Source organism: Cordyceps militaris, assembly GCF_000225605.1.
Source record: "Cordyceps militaris CM01 unplaced genomic scaffold CCM_S00006, whole genome shotgun sequence".
In the NCBI taxonomy this organism is placed as follows: Eukaryota; Fungi; Ascomycota; class Sordariomycetes; order Hypocreales; family Cordycipitaceae; genus Cordyceps; species Cordyceps militaris.
The window spans coordinates 308882-327842 of record NW_006271974.1 but is presented as its reverse complement, the minus strand read 5'-3'; the positions used below and the strand labels follow the sequence as shown (position 1 = coordinate 327842).

The 18961-nt window shown below is 54.0% G+C and overlaps 9 protein-coding genes across 9 annotated transcripts; 5 read left to right on the top strand and 4 right to left on the bottom strand.

Moving 5' to 3' along the window:
- Positions 1-238: 238 nt before the first annotated feature.
- Positions 239-2106, top strand: CCM_07396 (Coatomer subunit delta, putative; the record flags this gene model as incomplete). Its single annotated transcript, XM_006672537.1, has 5 exons — positions 239-344; positions 413-843; positions 905-1104; positions 1160-1967; positions 2017-2106. The coding sequence occupies 5 exons, from the start codon at positions 239-241 to the stop codon at positions 2104-2106; spliced, it is 1635 nt and encodes a 544-aa protein (XP_006672600.1).
- A 429-nt stretch (positions 2107-2535) lies between these two features.
- On the top strand, positions 2536-5138 carry CCM_07395 (anaphase-promoting complex component Cut20/Apc4; the record flags this gene model as incomplete). Its single annotated transcript, XM_006672536.1, has 6 exons — positions 2536-2767; positions 2835-3147; positions 3202-3778; positions 3832-4594; positions 4644-4793; positions 4855-5138. 6 exons carry the CDS (start codon positions 2536-2538, stop codon positions 5136-5138), a joined length of 2319 nt encoding a protein of 772 aa, XP_006672599.1.
- Positions 5139-5241: 103 nt separating this feature from the next.
- On the bottom strand, positions 5242-6522 carry CCM_07394 (Gtr1/RagA G domain containing protein; the record flags this gene model as incomplete). Its single annotated transcript, XM_006672535.1, has 3 exons — positions 5242-6115; positions 6161-6262; positions 6311-6522. 3 exons carry the CDS (start codon positions 6520-6522, stop codon positions 5242-5244), a joined length of 1188 nt encoding a protein of 395 aa, XP_006672598.1.
- A 1255-nt stretch (positions 6523-7777) lies between these two features.
- CCM_07393 (uncharacterized protein) lies at positions 7778-8657 on the bottom strand (the record flags this gene model as incomplete). Its single annotated transcript, XM_006672534.1, has 3 exons — positions 7778-8092; positions 8153-8516; positions 8638-8657. 3 exons carry the CDS (start codon positions 8655-8657, stop codon positions 7778-7780), a joined length of 699 nt encoding a protein of 232 aa, XP_006672597.1.
- Positions 8658-9648: 991 nt separating this feature from the next.
- CCM_07392 (uncharacterized protein) lies at positions 9649-10784 on the top strand (the record flags this gene model as incomplete). The annotated part of the gene is made up of 3 exons (XM_006672533.1): positions 9649-9671; positions 9722-10377; positions 10495-10784. The coding sequence occupies 3 exons, from the start codon at positions 9649-9651 to the stop codon at positions 10782-10784; spliced, it is 969 nt and encodes a 322-aa protein (XP_006672596.1).
- Positions 10785-12256: 1472 nt separating this feature from the next.
- CCM_07391 (uncharacterized protein) lies at positions 12257-13359 on the top strand (the record flags this gene model as incomplete). Its single annotated transcript, XM_006672532.1, has 3 exons — positions 12257-12823; positions 12884-13180; positions 13237-13359. 3 exons carry the CDS (start codon positions 12257-12259, stop codon positions 13357-13359), a joined length of 987 nt encoding a protein of 328 aa, XP_006672595.1.
- A 376-nt stretch (positions 13360-13735) lies between these two features.
- On the bottom strand, positions 13736-15042 carry CCM_07390 (tyrosinase, putative; the record flags this gene model as incomplete). Its single annotated transcript, XM_006672531.1, has 4 exons — positions 13736-13959; positions 14045-14424; positions 14488-14584; positions 14646-15042. The coding sequence occupies 4 exons, from the start codon at positions 15040-15042 to the stop codon at positions 13736-13738; spliced, it is 1098 nt and encodes a 365-aa protein (XP_006672594.1).
- A 356-nt stretch (positions 15043-15398) lies between these two features.
- Positions 15399-17726, bottom strand: CCM_07389 (metallopeptidase MepB; the record flags this gene model as incomplete). Its single annotated transcript, XM_006672530.1, has 5 exons — positions 15399-15591; positions 15646-15849; positions 15907-16207; positions 16276-16396; positions 16455-17726. 5 exons carry the CDS (start codon positions 17724-17726, stop codon positions 15399-15401), a joined length of 2091 nt encoding a protein of 696 aa, XP_006672593.1.
- A 396-nt stretch (positions 17727-18122) lies between these two features.
- On the top strand, positions 18123-18578 carry CCM_07388 (uncharacterized protein; the record flags this gene model as incomplete). Its single annotated transcript, XM_006672529.1, has 3 exons — positions 18123-18237; positions 18298-18324; positions 18517-18578. The coding sequence occupies 3 exons, from the start codon at positions 18123-18125 to the stop codon at positions 18576-18578; spliced, it is 204 nt and encodes a 67-aa protein (XP_006672592.1).
- Positions 18579-18961: the final 383 nt, after the last annotated feature.

The following is an 18961-nucleotide window of genomic DNA, read 5'->3' as shown; positions in this document are numbered from 1 at the left end:
CTTCTGAGAAGATGGCTTCGGTTGGCGCTTTATGTGAACCGTAGAAGAGCAACTCGAACCCTTCTTGGACTGATTGCCCCCGGAAGCTGCCTGGTGAATACAGTGGATTGGTAGCTCGACCGCCCAGCCCAAACTGGTTAGCGTGGCAGAATTCCTTAGCCTACCTGCCCCAGCAAGTCAACTGCCACTGTGTACACCAACATGCCGCCTGTCCCCCCACTTTCGCACACCTGGCTGAATGTCGGCCAGCTCCTGGATTGAACCTGGGCATATTGATCCCTCCATACCATACTGGTCGCCATTGCACCACTACTATCAGACTCCTGGAACGATAATTCAAAATGGTGCGCTCTCTACATATGCTTCATTTACCCCAACACCTTGCTCACTCCCTGATAGGTCGTCCTCGCAGCGTCGATTTGTACCCGCGGGGGGAAAGCTGTCCTCTCGAGGCAGTTCCGTGACATGCCACGATCGAGAATAGAGGCACTCTTGGCGTCCCTCCCCAAGCTTGCCGATAGCGGCACGCAGCATACCACTGTTGAGCAAGACAATGTGCGATTCGTTTACCAGCCGTTGGACGAGCTCTACATGGTGCTCATCACCAACCGCCAATCCAACATCTTGCAAGACATCGATTCGCTCCACCTGTTTGCCCAAGTCGTCGCCAGCGCCTGCCGAACTCTGGACGAGAGGGAAATTCTCCGAAATGCATATGAATTGCTTAGCGCTTTCGACGAGATTGTTACCCTTGGTTACCGCGATAACTTGACCGTTACCCAGATCAGAACTTTCCTCGAGATGGAGAGTCATGAAGAGCGCGTCCAGGAAATCATTGCTAGGGTACGTATCTCCCGCTTTAAACGCGTTTTCGACTCAGCTTCTGATACACCGTCATCTATAGAACAAGGAGCTCGAAGCTACCGAAGAGCGCAAGCGCAAAGCCAAACAGCTCGAAATGCAGCGCAAGGATGCGGCTCGCCTCGGCGCCTCCCGCACCGGTGTCCCACGCACTCCCACGTATCAATCATACCAATCCCCCTCATCGAGTGCCGTTAACCCCTACGACTCGTACGAGGCCGAGAAAAACAAGACATACACGAAGTCCGTAGAGAAAGCTGCCGATTCGAGATTCTGAGACTAACTAACCTTCAAACAGGGCGTCTGCACTTAAAGGCAAGGGCATGCAACTTGGCAAGAAGTCCAAAACTACCGACATGTTTGAGCGCGTGCGCGGCGATATGGGTGGTGAGATATATGACACCCCTCTTGTAGCACCTACAGCTCCCGCTGCCTCTGCGCCAGCCGAAACCCATGGCTCCTCCACCACCGATCGTGACGCTGTCCACGTCACCATCTCCGAGTATATCAATACTCCACTGTCTCGCGACGGTAACCTCGGCAAACCTGAAATTCTTGGTGACTTGACGTTGAAAGTGTCGGATGCCAGTATGACCAAGATCAAGCTGGCTCTCCAGACATCTCCCTCTGAAAAGGCTGAGTACAAAACACACCCCAAAATCGACCGGCCCATCTTCGACGACTCCAAGATTCTTCAGATGAAGAACACGGCGTCCGGGTTCCTTTTTAATAAAGACCTTGGTGTTTTGAAATGGAAAGTCGCCCCCAAGAAGCGCGAACTTGAGCCCTGCCCTATTACTTTCACCATCTGGATCGACAATGATTCGTCCAAGTATAATATTACTGTCGAATATGAACTTACAGGTGGCAGCTCTGTTGCTGATGTTAGCGTGGTCATTCCCTACCGGAGAAGCAAGCCTGTGGTCTCTAGCTCGGATGCCTCTTATAGTGCTGCTGGCAACGTACTAGAGTGGAGGATTGGCACTGTCGACGATGAAAACTCTCAGGGTTCTTTCGAGTTTGAGGCCGAGGCTGCTGACGAGGACGACTTCTTCCCCATGAGTGTCAGATTTAGCAAGGCTACATCCACACCCCATCATATTGATGTAAGTATTCTTGCACTCCGTCTGCGTGCGTCATGCTAATTATGAGTAGGTCTCTTCTGTTTCGCTCGTCGAAGACGACGAAGAGGTGACGTTTTCCAAGGAAATCAAGTCTAACCAGGCCAAATCCGAATCCGAATAGACTGGGCCAAGAGAAAAGGTGTTGGACTGCAAGTATGTAGGGAGTCTGGGGCAAGCAGCCAAGGAGAGGCATGCTTTTGAGATTTATATATCAATGGCACAATCAACATTGAAACATTTACACTATTCGTGCAAGCATTTTACCAATTTATTAGCAGTGGAACTGAAAGCCAGGTGAATTGTAATGTTGGTCGATCAGTATAACAGTAGCGGTGGACTTGTGCCCGGCACCCACTTCAACACCCAGTGCTACACTACACTACCGTACCTAGGTACAGCCCACTGTGACAACCCCTTCATTGTTCGACTACAACAAGGTGCTTGCATTGAACGCTAATTCGCATATCAAAGTGTTGGCTGACTACTAGGGATGTTAAGGCTATCACAGACACCATTTAATCACGCGTTAGGCTAGAAGTTTGAGCAAGCCATGACGGGCGACGCGTCGTTGCGATTGCTCAGCGAGGCTGAGTTTGAATTCAAGGCCCCAAACGGATTCCCAGTCAGCTGTCCCACGCTCGATTTATCGACAACTTGGGACGACGGCGAGAAGAATCTCTTCATCTACCGCCCGCCGAACCAGGCAGTTTCCAAGATACACCAACGTGCGCCACCCGGCACCACAGCCCCGGATGCGCTGGCTGCGACATGGAAGCCAGACGGTAAGCCAAGCAATCCCGCGCGTGATTGTACATTTCCTACGAACCTAGCTAACGCAAGCGAAATTAGGCCAGTTCCTCGCTGTGGGCTGGAGCGATGGGGCAGTCCGGATCTTGGGCCTGGAGAACAACAAGGCGGTTTACCAGATGCAGCTCTGCAACGAAGACGCAGCCAAGATTACACACATTGGCTGGGCCACCAGTATTATCAACAAAAAGGCGCGCGGGAAAGCGCCGAACAAATCGGGCGAGCCGCTGCTGTCCGGGCTGGACTTCAAGAGCGGCTCCGGCGCGTTGGACCTCCCGCAGGAGTTGACCTTTCTCGAGGTAGACACGGCTCTTCCCAAGATCAGCCCACTTCCCACCGCCAGCGCCGGAACTGGGTGAGTGGAAGCATCCATATGATCTCAAGATGCGATCGCTAACCCAACGGCCAGAGATGATGCTACGGTCTTTACACTGCGCACAGGAATTGAGTTCCTCTTCCAGACACCGAAGCGCTCAGAATATGACCAAGTAAACGTCATGGTGGTCGGGACCAGCGACGGGCAACTGCACCTTAGCATCTGCGACTCCTTTGTCATAGGCGTCTTTCCAACCCCCAGCCTCGGGGCCCTCGTTGCGCCCCGTCTCGTCTTCCATGCCGCATGCCCGACTGTGTCCACACAGGCCATCCTCATGGCCGACGACACGAACAATCCTGCCGAAGTACACCTGGTACCCGTAGACCTGCCCTTCGTCTCATCTTCTCCCATAAACTTGTCGCTGCTGGCTTCGAAGCTCACGACATTGCAGACTCTACTGCGCTATTTGAAGCAGACGCAGCTGCACATGCTCACTGAGTGGAAAAACGCGCGGGAACTGCCGAGCAGATTTCTGCAAAGCGTCCAGGGTGATTTGGAGGAGCTGCAGAGCGGACCCAGGACCATTGTGGCGGCGTTGTATCACACGGCTGTTACCGGGCATGCCTACGAACCACTGCGTGAGTGGCTCGTCGAAAGCCTGGCCGAAAGAGTACGTGTCGATCCGTCACCAAGCACATATTGCCCTCCTAACTGACTACACAGGGACACAAACGATGGGACAAGGCCGTGACCGGTGGTCTGGAAGGTCTCCGCAATCTCGTCCACGAGAACCTCCTCCCAGCTCTCGAACGGTGCGCCATTATCCTCAGTCGCTTGCGCGGCTTCGCGCAATTCTATGACACACGCGACGACATTGGCTTTACCACGACGCAGGTCAACCGCGTGCTCGATATTATCAGCTGCCTGAGTCTTGTCGGGCACAAAATCCTCCTGCACACCATGGACGAGCGTGAGCACTTTGCCGCCTTTTCTGGCTGGCTGCACTTCCAGATCGAACGCCTCTCCGCAACCAGCTCCGCAACCGACGAGCTTACCGAGCGCGAGGCGACCATGGACACTTCCCGCGTGCTGACGTATATCGAGCGCTACCTGACGGCCAGCCCGCTCGACGCCTTTTTTGATGCCGTTGCCCACGAGGACTACGAGGCGGACTGGGCCCAGATAGAAGACGGGCCGAGTCTGTTGGACATTCTAGACAGGCAGTTGAAAAAGGCCGAGGCCGGCCAGCCGGCCATGAAAGCCCTGCCGCATGTTGACTTCTTGGTGAATTACGCCACCAGGTGGACGGACCGCATCTTCAAAGACATTGCGGACGCGAAGAAGCACAGTGTCCGCTCCGGCGCTCCGATGAGGCTCAAAATTGGCGGGCCGATCAGCAAGATGGATGTAAAAATGGCAGAATCTGCTGACGATGCCGGCGGAACGGTGTACACGGCGCTTGCGTCCAAAGAGGCGGCCGGTAAAGGTAAGAAGGGAGGGACATCATTGGGAACTTGAGCTGACTGTACATGCAGTGTACATTTTTCAGGCTCAGCTCAGCATAGTCAATGGCATTAGCTCAAATCAGAGCTTGTCATGGCGCTGCATCGACCTCGGCAACCTGGAGGTGATCGACCTCTGCTTCCTCGACGCAACGACTCTCGTGATTCTTTGTGCCGGTACAGGTACTGCAACTTTCCCAGATCACTTTCGTCGTATGTTTTCGTCGCGCTAATATAGATGCAGATCCGAACAAGCCCGTCATCTTGACGGTCCCAGTCGAGGCAAACGCCACGCTGTACGAACCCTACGCTGAGGATGCCTCGCCAGACTCCATCGCTGGCATGCCTCTGGACGCGACAGGGTGCACGCAGTATCATCTTCCGGAAGAATGCGCAATGCGCCCCGTTCGGATGGAGGTGCACAGCGAGCAGGCTGTCCGGGGGCAGATCCCGGCGCGCATCTGTCTGCTTGGCAGCAACAGAACAACCTGGCGCACCTTTACTCTTGATAAAGCTGCTACGGTATAGGAGACTTGGGGCCCAGCAACCTACGTAGACCATGGCACATGACAATCATAGATGTGATCTTGAATGACGATTATGATTTTCCTAGATACTATACCGGCCCTGCTTACTGCTGCTGGCCCTGAGGTTTGGCCTTTGTAATCTTGAAAAACTCAGTGATGCCCTCGACGACCGTCTCAACATTCATATTCACCAGCGGCATCTTTTCGTAGGAGTCATCCGTCATGATGGCCACGAGGGCGAGGTACCTGTCGACCTCGCGCAGCATAATGGGCTTGTTGCTGTCGTGCAGCACAAGACAACTCTCCGCGGTGGCGCAGCCTACCTGGTCCTCGAGCTTCATGTTGAGGGGTTCGCCCTCGAGCTTCTTGCGGCTCTCGTCGCTGCGCTGCCAGGTGCCATAGACCTCGGTGATGTCAATGATAACGTCAATGTAGTCGCTACAGATTTCGTAGCTGGCCATGTCGGCCGTGGAGCTGTCGGTGGCAATGTAAATCTTAGACATGACATCAAAGAGGTAAGCCTTTTCGAAGCGGCACGTGCGGCACAGGTTGGTCAGCATGGCCTCGAGCGTGCCCAGCCGCGGGATGAGCTTCTGGATGACCTTGCTAAAGGCCTCAAAGATGGAGTGGTTGTATATGGAGGTGAGGTGAAAGGTGACGGGCGCGTTCTCGAAGCCGTGGTCCGACAGTTCGTCTTGGATGCGAATGGTAATGTCGCGCTGAATATCGAGCTTGTAGTCATCTGAGAGCCCATCGACTTTGTGGATAAAGACTTCAATGTTGATGTTGGGGTAGTTTCCTTGCAGAGCCAGGATTGTGGTGTTTAGCCGCGCGACTGCTTCCAGATAGTCATCTTGAGCATCAATGACCCAGATGAGGGCTCCAATTTCGCCAAAAATGGCCTCCATGTCGAAGTTTGGTGTTTCAAAGACATCAATCTGTCCAGGAAAGTCCCACACTTGAAATTCCATGAATGAGCTAGGCCTATTAGCAGCTGTCATTAACAAGCCACGTATAACTCACGCCATCGAGTCTTTTTGTATTCTTGCCGTAGACTCTAGAAATAGTGTCTCATTTGGAGGCAGTTTGTGAAATACGACGCTGGAAATGGAAGACTTTCCGCTCCTGCATAAAAGTCAGCATGATTACCTTTCAGAGTGAAGAAGGACGTACCTTCGTTGGCCCATGAGCAGCAGACGGGGTTTGCCCTTTGCAGGGATACCGGTGATGATGTCTCCCCTAGAGTCATCTTTTTTTGCTATGCTCCCCGAAGTCTGATCGTGGATTCGCTGAAGCGTTAGCTGGGCTGCGCTCAAGTGTCGTGTTCCCGAGGGCAGGATGGGGACGGCGTCGATGCTGGATCTGCGGGGGGCTTTGCGGCGCATGGGATGGCCAAGAGACTGTACGCAGCGCTTGCAGCGAAGGAACAGAGTGTGCAGAGAGCTCATAGTAGATGGTGGAAAGCAGGGAAGGAATGAGACGCCGATATCAGGAGAGCAATAGCGAGGAAAGAAGCGCGAGCAAAGGACAATGTTGGAGCGAGGAGGGAGGGACAGCGAGCGGCGCAGGGCATGGGCCTGAATATGACCGGAAGTGACGATGTAGTCACTGTGCTGAACCCTAGACACCATCGACGTATTGAGACCGAGGGTTGTAGCACAAAGAGGCCCAAGAGGCCATTATTTGTGCGATGGCCGACAATGGCGGGACCTCAGTCTGGCGATGCGCCGCCTGCCGCGATGCTCAGAGCTTTGTGCATGAAACAAAAGAACAAAGACATCGTGACCTCTGAAGCGCGGGCAACTAGGTAGCTGCACGACGGCTGAGAGCTGGGTCTGCTCCGTCTGGAGCCGTTACTGGGGTGTGTTTGTGATTGGATCTCCAGCCGTGCGTCACGTCGTGGCCAGCACCCGGGAGCAGGCAACGGGCCAAGCCTCGCCTCGCGTATCTCTCTCTCTCGTGCGTGGGGGCGAGCAATAATACGAAATGAAGAGAAAGCAAGGGTAGAAGCATACCTCCATTTTATGGGACTGAGACCGGCGAGGCGAAAGGGAAAAAGGGTATCGGTGTCGGGTCGCCAAAATGCAGACGCAAAGGTTTGGACCAAAAGCAGGCCAAACAGCGGCCTGGGAGGACAGTGAGAGGCACGTGCTGTGGTATCGTGAGAATCGGATCAAGGCCGAGACGATGTAGTTCTATCGCTACAAGGTGCGTGACAGATAAAAAGAAGTTAGAAGAGGAAATTCTTTTGCGGTTCAAGATGAACAGGCTCGTCGTGACAATGAATGTCGAGCGCGGAGATGTTGTAGCGTTGAGATTGAGAGATGGGGCCGCTTCCGAGTGGGTCATGGCTGATTTCGAGGGCGGCTGGACTTGAACAGGGCTCAACTCAGACACTGCACACAAACAGGATGCAGTGTTACATTGGTCCCCCTAAATTAACGAGCTCGAGCAACAGGACGCGAAATTAAAGAATCCAAAACCGTCATTATTCAAGTACAACAAGACTACGAAACAAAATTCCAAGGCTCCCCCACAGCACAGGGCTATCCAGCGCCCCCTCCCCCCCAATCAACATGGAATGAACCAAAACTTCCCCAGGACCCCGGCCAACACGCCGTATTTCAACCCCCACGACATTCAGTGATGAAGGCCTTGGTTGATGCGGCGGAGCAGGACCGCCTCGTACCCGGCCACGCCAATAATCAAGGCCTCAACCGGCACGAGCAGCGTCGCCAGCGTAAGCGCCGCCCTGCTTTCCTTGCACAGGGTACCAAAGTGCGGGCGCATGTCCATGGCCACGCCGTCCCAGCGGCAGCTCCAGCTCTGGATAGAATCCGCCTTTGTCGATGCATCGACGGCGTAAAAGATGGACATGGCCACCAGGGCGCCAACGAGACCGACCGCGGGGGCGGCGACAGAGACGGATGAGCGGGCCAAGTAGCGGGAGCCGACCTAGTATTCGTACGCCGTCAGTCAACTAGAGCAAGCATCGGCAGGATTGTCACCACGTACAAAAGAAACCTTGCTCATGCCCAGCGCCACGGCGTTGGCTACAAGAACAAGCACACCGCATGCAACAAGCGCGTTGGCAGGCCGGACGTCAAACTCTTCGGGCCAGAGATGCAGCAGGTAGTCTCCAGGCAGCGAGGTGGACTTGTACACGTCCAGCGTATGAGCAGCAAGACCGAGAACAGCAGCGCCAGCGGCCAATGCCAACAAGGTGAGGCCGGTGCGAAGGGTGTCAACGGCGCGCAGCATGCCAATTTTGGGCACGACACGTCGTTCGTCGGCCTCGACCTCAAAGTCGGACGAGGAGATTTCGTTCTTGAGCTGCGACATATTGACAAAGAGAATGTAGTGCCAAATGAATGTGGAACTGCGTACAAATGAACGGTACTTTGAAACAATACCCAGAGGAAAAAATAAAGGAGGTGGCCGATTGCCCAACTTCAGAGGAGGGCATCCCCAAGTTCAAGTATTCGCTTCTTGCCGCTCACCGTCCGAACTGGCTGCACATCGGGGCATAGCAGCGCTGCATATAAGCCAATAAACTCGCCGGACCTACACCATCACCGTCGTCTCGGGTCCATTCTTTTAGCGCTACGCTGCCTGCCAGTGACGAGAAACAAACAAACAAGACAGCATGCAAAGTCGGGACCACCAACTTATTGGCTGGTCATAGTCACGCCCCCCCAGATTGTGTGTTCGCATGGGCGCTTATTTCTGGTGCTGCCAGGTTTGCCCTCAGCCAATCAGGACGACGATTCAAGGATCATCACAAACGGCGCTTCCAGCTCGATCTAAAAAAGAAGATTTCTAATATTGCATCCTCGGCAGATGATATCCCCCTGCTACAGCTTATTTTCGAGTCTATTTTGGGCAGCGCTGGCAGTCGTTTCACTTGAGCCAAGTTGAGCGAGCCCAGCCGCTGCATGCACCACGGTCGCAGCCACGGTCGCAACACTGCACATCGGCATTTTTTGACAAATAGCCACATGGATACAAGGATCAAATTAGTAGCAGCCGAGACATTGGGATTTGGCTGTACCCGCTGAACGGTTGTTGGGGGTTCGTCTTTTATCTCTTGATTCAAGATGCGATCGTGAAACCCCATTTGCGACACCAAGGGTAGCCCCTCAGGTCGCCAGGTTCGCCCACGCGACGGATTGTTTGCGTTCTGGAAACTCAAGAACGCCTCGAGAAAAAGACTGTCACCGGCGCTCTTTTGAAACGCACTCTTTCTCCTACAGAGGCAAGACACTGTCCGCTGCCACAGACATCTTGGACGGGAGAGAAGGGGTCTCAGTGACTATCTGCCCATCACCCGCGTCCGAGAAACGTTTCAAAAAAAGAGGCACGGCCGGAAGATGTGCTCTGTACCGACTCGTACGGCGATGCCGATCAAATATATAATTGAGCCATTATATCCGCTACAATATCTCATGGTTGTTTCTACAAAGGCTTGACCCCGACCGCAATTTACGCAATCTAGACGCACCGACGTGACCATGAGCACCAATACGGGAAAAAGGTACGTGATGTAGCTACCATAACTAGAGTGGCATGCTAAGTCTCAAGTAGAAAAGAGGCGCAAATTTTGGGCCTCTACCCGCGTTCCGACCGTACGCACGAAAACCATCCAGATCCGCGACGTGGTGTTGGCAACATCTCGACTACACCACAGCGCTTGGAAGATGCAGAGAATCCCGGCTCGGAAACGTCGACAACATCCGTAGCAGTAAAGGCTGGATACTATACACGGGAGGATATTGATATCATGAATGCCGTCTTACACACGCCACCATCGGGCACCTCACCGGCTCCCACCGCCGGCCACGACCGGAGGTTCATCACGCTGGTTGGGCCGCCACCGGCACCCAGCAAGGACACATCAGAGACCTCTACGACAACGCAGTCTACGAGACCACCCCCACAACAGTTGTCGCAGCCGCGTCTGCAACCGACCGCCAGCCAGCAACCGCAGCCGTCGACGAGTTCCCCCACACTACCGCCATCGCAGAAGCAGCCACCTCCAGCAACTTGGCAGCCAAGCGCCACACGCGACGGGGAGGAGGCTCAAATCTCGACCACTCAGTCCGTAGTAACGTCTATTTCTTCGCTCACGCCCTCCCCCTCGCAACGGCCTGAGAAGCAGCCCGACTCAGTAGCCACGCCGATATCACCACCCTCTGAGCTGAGCCGCGACGCCGAGGCGGGCATCGTTATTGGCAGCATAGGTACGCATATCGTCTAAGTTTGGTTCCATCATTTCCAAGGCTAATACGGGGGCGGACACGGCAGCGCTGGTGAGCCTGATACTGGGCGCGGCCATGTTCTACTACTACAAGCGCAAGCCGTCGGCCAACAACATCTTTACCAGCCGGAACAAGAACCTTGTGCCGCAGCGGGCCATTTCCCGACCGTTTCCGCTGGACCTATCCTCGGCGCGACTGGGGTCGTCGGGCACGCCGCGGTCGCCACGCGCGGCACCCGTGGTGGCCATGACGGAGAGGCCGCTACCGCCGCTGCCCGTGCGACAGTCGTTGATGGGCGGCCGGAGCTCGAGCTCGTACAGCCGTTTGCCATGAGGAGTACAACGACAGGAGCGACTGTATTTTTTTTCCAGCGTGAACAACATCCTTGAAATGTGTTTGCGATTCTCACGTTCACTTAGTTGACCTGTTTCCCGCTTAAAAATTGATCGAGATAATTATAGAAAGTCTCTGGGCCTCAATATCCATCCAATTTTTTTTGGGCGAACAGAAGGGAAGGTAAATTCCATTTCGGCTCGTCGATTCGATCTGGTCTGTGTCGCCCGGTGATGCTCGTAGACGTCTGGGTTGCGCTGAGAAACATATAACAGGTGTACCTCCCGCCATCCTCCGACTATGTAGGCCGTAGTCATTTTTTAAACTCAATCCAATCCACTTGACACGCTGTGTTCGTTCAAATGGCAAACTGATTTGCACAGTGTGGAAGGTATTACACAGTCGGTATGCGGTGGAGCTGGGCGAGCCTGACACTGGACATGTAATTCGTAAAATGTAGATAATATAAAAACACCACAAAGCTTGTACTCCTTTCTCATTGCATCTCTCATATAGTTATGAGGAATTGAGATGGGACGATTCGGATGTATCAGCATGGATCTACAGCGGAGAAGGTTTGGGGTTGGGGCTCCGAGGCCAGTCGAGCCGGCTGTACCAACAAGGCTTGCTGCAATTGAATTGAGCAGAGGTGTTTTTTTTCGGTTCGTGGCCGGTCCGAAGAGCCAAAGGGCACGATCCGGCCACAACAAGAGGGATGGGGGCTTGTTGTGCAGATGCGGCTGAGACAAGGGGAGTTGATTGAGAGAACAGAGAGAAGTAACACATGGATCGTTCTGTTTTGCAGCTGATTCCAGCCTTGCGTGGTCGAACGGGCCATGTTTCGCGGAGATTATCCGCCACTCTTGGCTCTATTCTTCAACACAGCCGAACGCTGTCTACGGCTCGAGCGAAGAAACAAGCCTCACCTATATTTCTTCTGGATTTTTGGTGTAACATCTGCTTCGCTTGCTATTATAGGGTGTCGGAAACAACCATCCGAAAATGTTGCTCACGCTGTGTCCGACATTGGTGTCGGACCTAAACGAGCATGGTGTTACCCGGGACGCATGCTTGCTGCTTCATCCTTGCTGGGTGCAGCCTGGCTGTCATTGACCGGACTTTGCGACATGATTTGCCTTGGCAGCCTGCTTTGTGATTCTTTTGCTTTTTTTCGCTTCCAATGCTGCAGCCACTTGCCCCAGCTCTCTCTTTCTCTCGCCAACCAAATACACTATTTGCCGTGCTGCAATCTACCCAGAGACGGCATAATGACCTGCTGGGCGACGATTTATCTCATGTATGTATACCTCTGGAACAAGGGAAGAAGAAAACGACTACGAATGGCTCGTCAGGCCAGGCTGTCTAAGGCGACATGCGTGTTCCCGTATAAGTGCTACCCGAAGACGACATTCCGAGAGTTTGCTGCATATGCAGGTGGCGATAACACGCCTGACAAGATATAAAAAGGGTTGGTGTCTGCGCGCCGTGTAAGTACTTCAGAAGCATCCCTCTTCTGACCCATCCAATCATGACGCCCTCCCCGCAGCCGCCGCCTGCCCTCACCGCGCTGCGCAAGCTGCACCTCGCCGTCGGCTTCGCCAAGGCGCGCACTTTTTTCCTCTGGCTCGTCTTCGCCGGCGGCATGCTCGGGTTCTGCCTCGCGCGGCTCATGTATCTCGACTTTGCCGGCGTCTTCTGCTCCTCTGCCCAGCAGCAGCACGGCGCGAACCATGCCGCGCCGGGCGAGTGCTACTGGTACACCGCCGTCGACGTGTACCGCGTCGGCATCCGGATGCACCTCGGCGCCGTGGTGCCCGCCGGCGCGCTGGCCTGCGTGCAGTTCACGCCCGTGGTGCGCCGCCGGATGGCGCGTGTGCACCGCGTCAACGGCTACGCGACGCTGCTGCTGAGTCTTGTCGGCGTGGCGGGCGCCGTCATGGTCGCGCCGGTGGCGTTTGGCGGGCATCCGTCGACGCGCGGCCTCGTCGGCGTCTTGGGCGTCCTGTTTGTCGGCGCTCTTGCCTTGGCGTACTATTATATCCGGAAGAAGCGGATTGACCAACACCGGGCGTGGATGCTGCGGGCTTGGTTTTATGTACGTGCGATTCCCTAGAGAAACTGATGGGGTGCCAGTCCTTTTTAATACGAGTTGCAGGCTGGGTCTATTGTCACGGCCAGGTTCATCATGATGGCCGCGGCCGCAATCGTCTCGTCGGGCAATGGACAGGGCGGCTTTTACGAGGCGAAGCTCTGTCGGCAGCTCGCGAGCTATCTCAACAGCACACGGCTTTTGCAGGAATACCCCGACTGCGCGTCGCTCGACGCCTGGGTCCTTGTCAAGGCGGATCTTCATATTCAAGGACCTGAGCACATCAGCGCTGCGCTGGACGTCACCTTTGGAATGTCCGTCTGGATGGCGGCTGCCATTCATGCCATTGGGGTAGAGTTTTATGTGCGTCCCTCGATCTGTGCATCGTCCTTGTCGTGCTGGACTGACGCTTTACGTAGCTTCAGCTTACGCCCGGCGAGACTCGGCGCCTCCGAGAGGTATCCCGCCAGCGACAGGTCGAGGTTGGCCTTGAAGCGGCGTCCAAGGCAATCGTTTCGGATCATGGCAGAGATGGTGTTTGACAGGCTGTGTTAACGGCGAAGACCACTCCGATGAGCTGTAGTTTAGTATCCTACGACACTGAGCACAAGTGCGTCTCATCATTATGTACTTTTCCCTTCATAGGCCACTTGGAGTCTGCCTGCGCAAGCAATCGAGTACATGATTTCAGTGTCATCTTTCTCTTTCTGATATTCACCAAAAAAATGTGAAGAAGAAAATGAGAAAAAAGACTAGAGAGAGCAGAGCGACTTTTTTTTTTCTCAAATTCATAAAGCAGTCTGAGGAAAAATATGGTGAAAGAAATAGTCATAGAACGAGCACAGCAGCATTCTCGCTTGAGGATAGTGGAAGTAGCACCAAGGTAATTATTGTTTACATCGTTAAACTCGGTACATATTAATAGCGATAACAGAGTATGCCCGACTGGGTATCCATGACCTCCCTGACTGTGAGGTCTGGCCCCAATCCCATCATGCCCAAGATGTCGTCGGCGCTCGCCGCTGCCTTTGTGTCATCCTTACTCGCCCGGCCATTATATTCCAACCTCCTCGACGGCTTCTCCGCCTGCCATTTCGCCCAAAGCCGGTCAAGATTTGTGTGGTGGAGGAAGAAGACGGGATCTGCCATGTAACAGGCAAATACGATTAGCAAAAATCAAGTATAAGCCTGATCGATTTTTATCTTCCAGGGGTCTTCTATACTGACCGTTTGGAGACTCTAGATAGTAAAAATCACCGCAGATGTTATTCGGAACGGCGTCATGCGGGCCCGCCTCGAGCGACGCCGAAAAGCTGGCAAATGTCTCTTGCTCCATGACCTGCCGAATGGCTGAGGGCTTGAATGGATCGCCGCTCCAGGTCCCGTTGCGGCCAAAGCACCGACCGAAGCCGCGCGACAGGCAGTGCAGCTTGAGCACAAAGTCGTAGAAGAGCACCTTGTAGTTGCGGAATGGCCCGTCGGGGACGCAGGATCCCCATCCCACCGTCAGCTCGGCCGCGATGTCGCCGCTGCCCCCGAACCCCGTGTCGGGATCCCAGATGGGTGACCGGGCTGGGTCATGCCAGTCGAGCTCCCAATTCCAGTATCTGCGGAGAGAATTCAGTACAGGTTCTAATGGGAAATCCCGACGAAGAAGGAAGGGTGCTTACACCAATGCACCGGAATAGTTGCAGAGCTCTCGAAGGGACTTTTCGTATAGATGTATAAGATATCGATGGTACGGGAGAAACAGAGCAGTATTATGGACTGGGGGTGGTTAATAATAACGGTGAGGTTTGTAGGGATGGCCACTCCTGCACAAACTTACTGCTCGTTGCCACATGGCGATGTACCCAGGGGAAATCATCAGAGCGTCTTCCGATGCCGGTGAGATCTGATGGAAATGCCTGCAGGCACTTGACGGCGTCAATGTAGGTCGTCTTTTCCGTGCTGTTGAGCTGCCGCCATTCTCGCCTGAGGCTTGGACATGTGCAGGCTTGCCTCGAGTGTCTTGGAGCTGTCGAGATGGCAAACAGCACTACCATGGCGATCCCAGCTGCCGCGAGCATAGTAAAAAGAGCATTGCGAGTTGACGCTAGTCGTTTATACATGGGCGGTCGCAGAGCCGGGGAGTCGGCGTCCTTCTCGGCCTTGCCGGCGGATGAGTCGTCGGGATAACAGTCGTCGGCCACTGGGACTGTGTGCTGCTCAAGCGGCTGATACATTGTCGCTTCAGATCTGAATTACTACCCGGACTCTGGATGAAGACTGTCTCTATGGGGGAGAATGAAGGGAAGATGTGGTCAAGGTCGGAGCAGGGATCGGCTGATTTATACCCGTCCACCACGAGCAGCAGCCCACACCTACCAGGCCGGCTGCGGGCTGTGTAGCCTTTGTTTGTGGCGTTTTAATTCATATTGTCACTAATCTAGCCTCTTCTCAATGTGCGAGCGCTATTCGCCTGCAGATATTGGTCCAGCGCCAGCGTGGCTCTGCATCGCCGCCTCAAGGCACACACCATCTACAGAGCCCGGACCTGGCGATAGCCAGCTGCTTTACAAAACAAATTCTTCATACTATACTAGATGGCAAGACTTTTTGCAAGAGCCTGAAAGTCTGGCTCACGGCCGAGAAGTTTAGTAACGAGTGAGATGGGGTCCCGCTGGCTTCCACCGGGCTGCAGAACTCCTTCCCGGTATCTTGCCCAGGCGTCGAGGTCCCACGGATCCTGCTCGAACACAGTTTGGAAAATATCTTGAGCGATGGCAGAGCAGCTATATCAATTTAGCTTACAGTGTTTGAAATGTGCGACACGGGCTTGACTTTACCTCAGGTAGCTGTAGAAGCCCATGTCGTAACCGCTGACGAGATGGTCAAACGAGGTATAGCCGTGGCCCTGGGTGCGAGAAGACGAGAATTCAATTCCTTCGAGCTCCTCTCTCAAGTCGTACCAGAGCTTTTGCATGTTCAGCGCCTCCGCTTCTTCGCGGCTGCTTGGGTTGTGGATGGTGACGTCGAACATGGCAATCACCCTGTGGCAAAACATGATGAGCTGGAAGGACTTGCTATCGGCGCAAAAAAGGACCTACAGATGGTAGAGCAGCTGCAAGCCGCGATGGACGTCTCTGTTCTCCAGGAGCTGTCTTTGAAGCTCGGCTGGCAGTTTGGTCGGCGGATCGGGCTCCCCCGGATGCGTCGTGCGCCACTCGGCCAGGTAGCCCGGATCAAGGCTCGTGTAATGGCAGCTCATCTGCTGAAGCGTCTCTGGGATCCAGCACCAGTTCTCCAGCAGCATACTGGGAACTTCGATGAAGTCGAACGGGAGGCTAGTGCCGTGAAAGCGGGCGTACTTTGTCTTGGAGACGAGGTTGTGGACTCCATGGCCGAGTTCTACCATGTTGGGTGTAAGCTGGATGCTCAAGTCTCTCGTGGGGTGCTGTTTAAAATCTTGAACTGACCGTGGAAGATGCTGACAAGTTCGCTGTGCCGCAGCAGCGCACACGACTTGGCCGGCTGAGGGATGCAGCACATCAAAACTGTGGACGGGACTTGTCGCGACCCGTCTGGCCGGAGAAAGCCCTTGCAAAAGGTATCAGTCCATGGGTCTTGGGAACGAACGAGAGGCATCTCAACTTACTTGTCCAATAGATATGTTCTCTGCGCCTTTCTTCTTGTTCTTCCTCCAAAAGAGGTCCAGGTAGAGGAAGCCCATGAAATCCTGGTTGCTTCCGGCGTCCCATACCTCCCAGACCTGGACGTCCTCATGCCATCGTGTCGTCTCGTCGAGCTTCTCGGGAGGGACTTGCTTGAATACAAGCTGCAGCACTCTTTCAAATATTTTCAGCATAGATTGTACGGTAGTCTCCAGCGGGAAGAATTCGGATATCGCCTCGTCGTTGACGTTTACCCTCATATTGGCAAGCCGACTGTAGTACCGTAGGTCCCACGGCGCCAGCTTGCCGTTGTCTTGCGTTTCAGGGGCGCCAGCCTCCTGAATCATCTGTGCCTTGACTTTCTCGAGATGCTGTAATTCTTGCCTCCCCTTGGGGATGAGTGTCTCTCTCAGCTTTCTCAGGAGAGACTCGATGTACGCGGCCGACTTGATGGCCCGACCCTGGAGCCGAAAGTCTCCGTGGCTACTGTAGCCCAGAATCCTTGCCTGCGAGTCGCGTAGAAGTACAATGTCCCGAAACAGAGGGACGTTGGCGTGCATTCTCAGTTCTTCGGCGAGGAACATTCGTCTTCTCGAGCTCTCTAGGTGTGCGTACCTCATTACGGCGGACCATCCGCCATTTCCAAACGGCACGAAAAAGGACTCTGCCCTGTCATGGCCGTCTTGCTTCCACTTCCGAAGAAGCTCTTCAGAGACACCGGACAGCTCCTCTCGCGTCATCGCAACTCCGCCACCCTCTTCTCTCAGATTCCGTTCGTAGGCTGTCTTGAGTTCTTCAAGCTTGCATCTTTGGCTTATAAACATGTCAAGGCTAGGGCCTTGGAGCGACCCATGTCCCAACGAAACAAAGTCTCTCAGCTTCTCCTCCACCCAGAGCTTTGATTCCGGGTCCAGGTCCTCGTTCCTCGCCGCTGCGGCCTTGATGAAGTCGAAAAGATCAGTCCTGGCCATCCAGGCTGCTGCAGCAGAGCTAAACGCCTGGTTCGCCTTTGACGCCGCGTGTCTGGTTTCTTGATCCTGCGCGGCATGGCTCAGCAGCCGTATCATGCCAAGCTTGGCGTCGGCCTCATTCGACACGGCGATCCACGGCGCACAAACGTTTGCAAAGCAGGCTGTGGACGGCGTCACGGTCGCGACCAAGCCGTCATGCAGGCTGTGAATCCTGACAATGACGGCTGCCATTTCAGCTTCAACCTCGGAGGCTGCCAAGACCCGGGGCATTTTCTCCAGAGACATCCTGGAGGCTGTGATGCTCTATGAGCGATTTTCTGGCTGAGAAATATTGGTAAGAGTAAATGCTTCCCCCGAGACAAGCGGCCAGTCGATGGATTTCTCATAGTTTTGCGAAACTGCTGGCAAGAAGAAGTGCATAAACGAGGCGGCGAGCGGGGTTGACCAGCGGCTCATCTGGCGCGAATCAGGAAGGTGGATGGACTATCCGTAGATGCATGAGCTCGTATTGACTGACTGACTGAGGCTTGGGAAGCTGACGACTCACAGCGGTGTGTCCTTATCCGTTCATCTTATATCATAGCAGCCGTGGTCACTAAAAACAGTTCATTTTCAAATCATTAACCCTCCTTTATCATCGACTCTTTACTCTATACTTGGAACAAGCTTTATACATTCACCATGCAGGTTACCAAGATTGTCGGTACCCTCGCACTGTTTGTTTCCGCGGCGGCAGCCGTCACCCCCCGCGTTGTCCAGATTGACAAGCGTGGCGAGAATTACGGGGGAAAAACCCGTAAGTCTATCCAATAAATTCTTCTGCTTCAAATACGTGGTTGGTTAATTTCGGAATTAGCTCCCAACTCGCCTGCTCTGGAGAAGGGTTCGAACTTCTAACGTCTCTTGTTCTCAAGCATTGGCGGTCGCAACATAAGCTTGACTGCCAAGCTACTCAGGCGGAGAACAATGGACATTTGCTCAAGACAAGATACTTTTGCTACTGAAACTTTGAGAATCTTATTCTTAGAGATCAATACAGTCATTTCCTCACTTGTAACTAGTTGACTTGCCTCAGAGTTGCCGCGTTTGCAGATGCTCAAAACAAGCGTGACACAAAAGGACAGAATTGAGGATTAAATAAACCTCCTTTAAAGAGCTAATCCCTTGCAAAGCTCACTATCTCTTCTTTAGCATTAGCACGAATGATTTCATGCCGAGTCTTGGGAGCTCTCTGATGAGACCAAGGGAAGCATGCTGCCTGCTGAGAATTCGGCAAGGCTCCGTGGACCAGCCGCCCTCGTTTACACCCCACGATTCAGCTGTAAGCCCAATATTTTTCGGCAGGCTGAAAGAGTAGTGGGGGCTGTTCAGTCTCTATAAGCCTTGCCAGTCTTGCTCGTCGAGTTTCTTCCGCCACCTACACTTTCCAAGGCAGAGCTGTACACTTCCCAGGGCTGCTTTCACTTCCATAACATTGATTAACAAGTCGAAATGGGTAAAACGGAACTTCCATCGCAGGC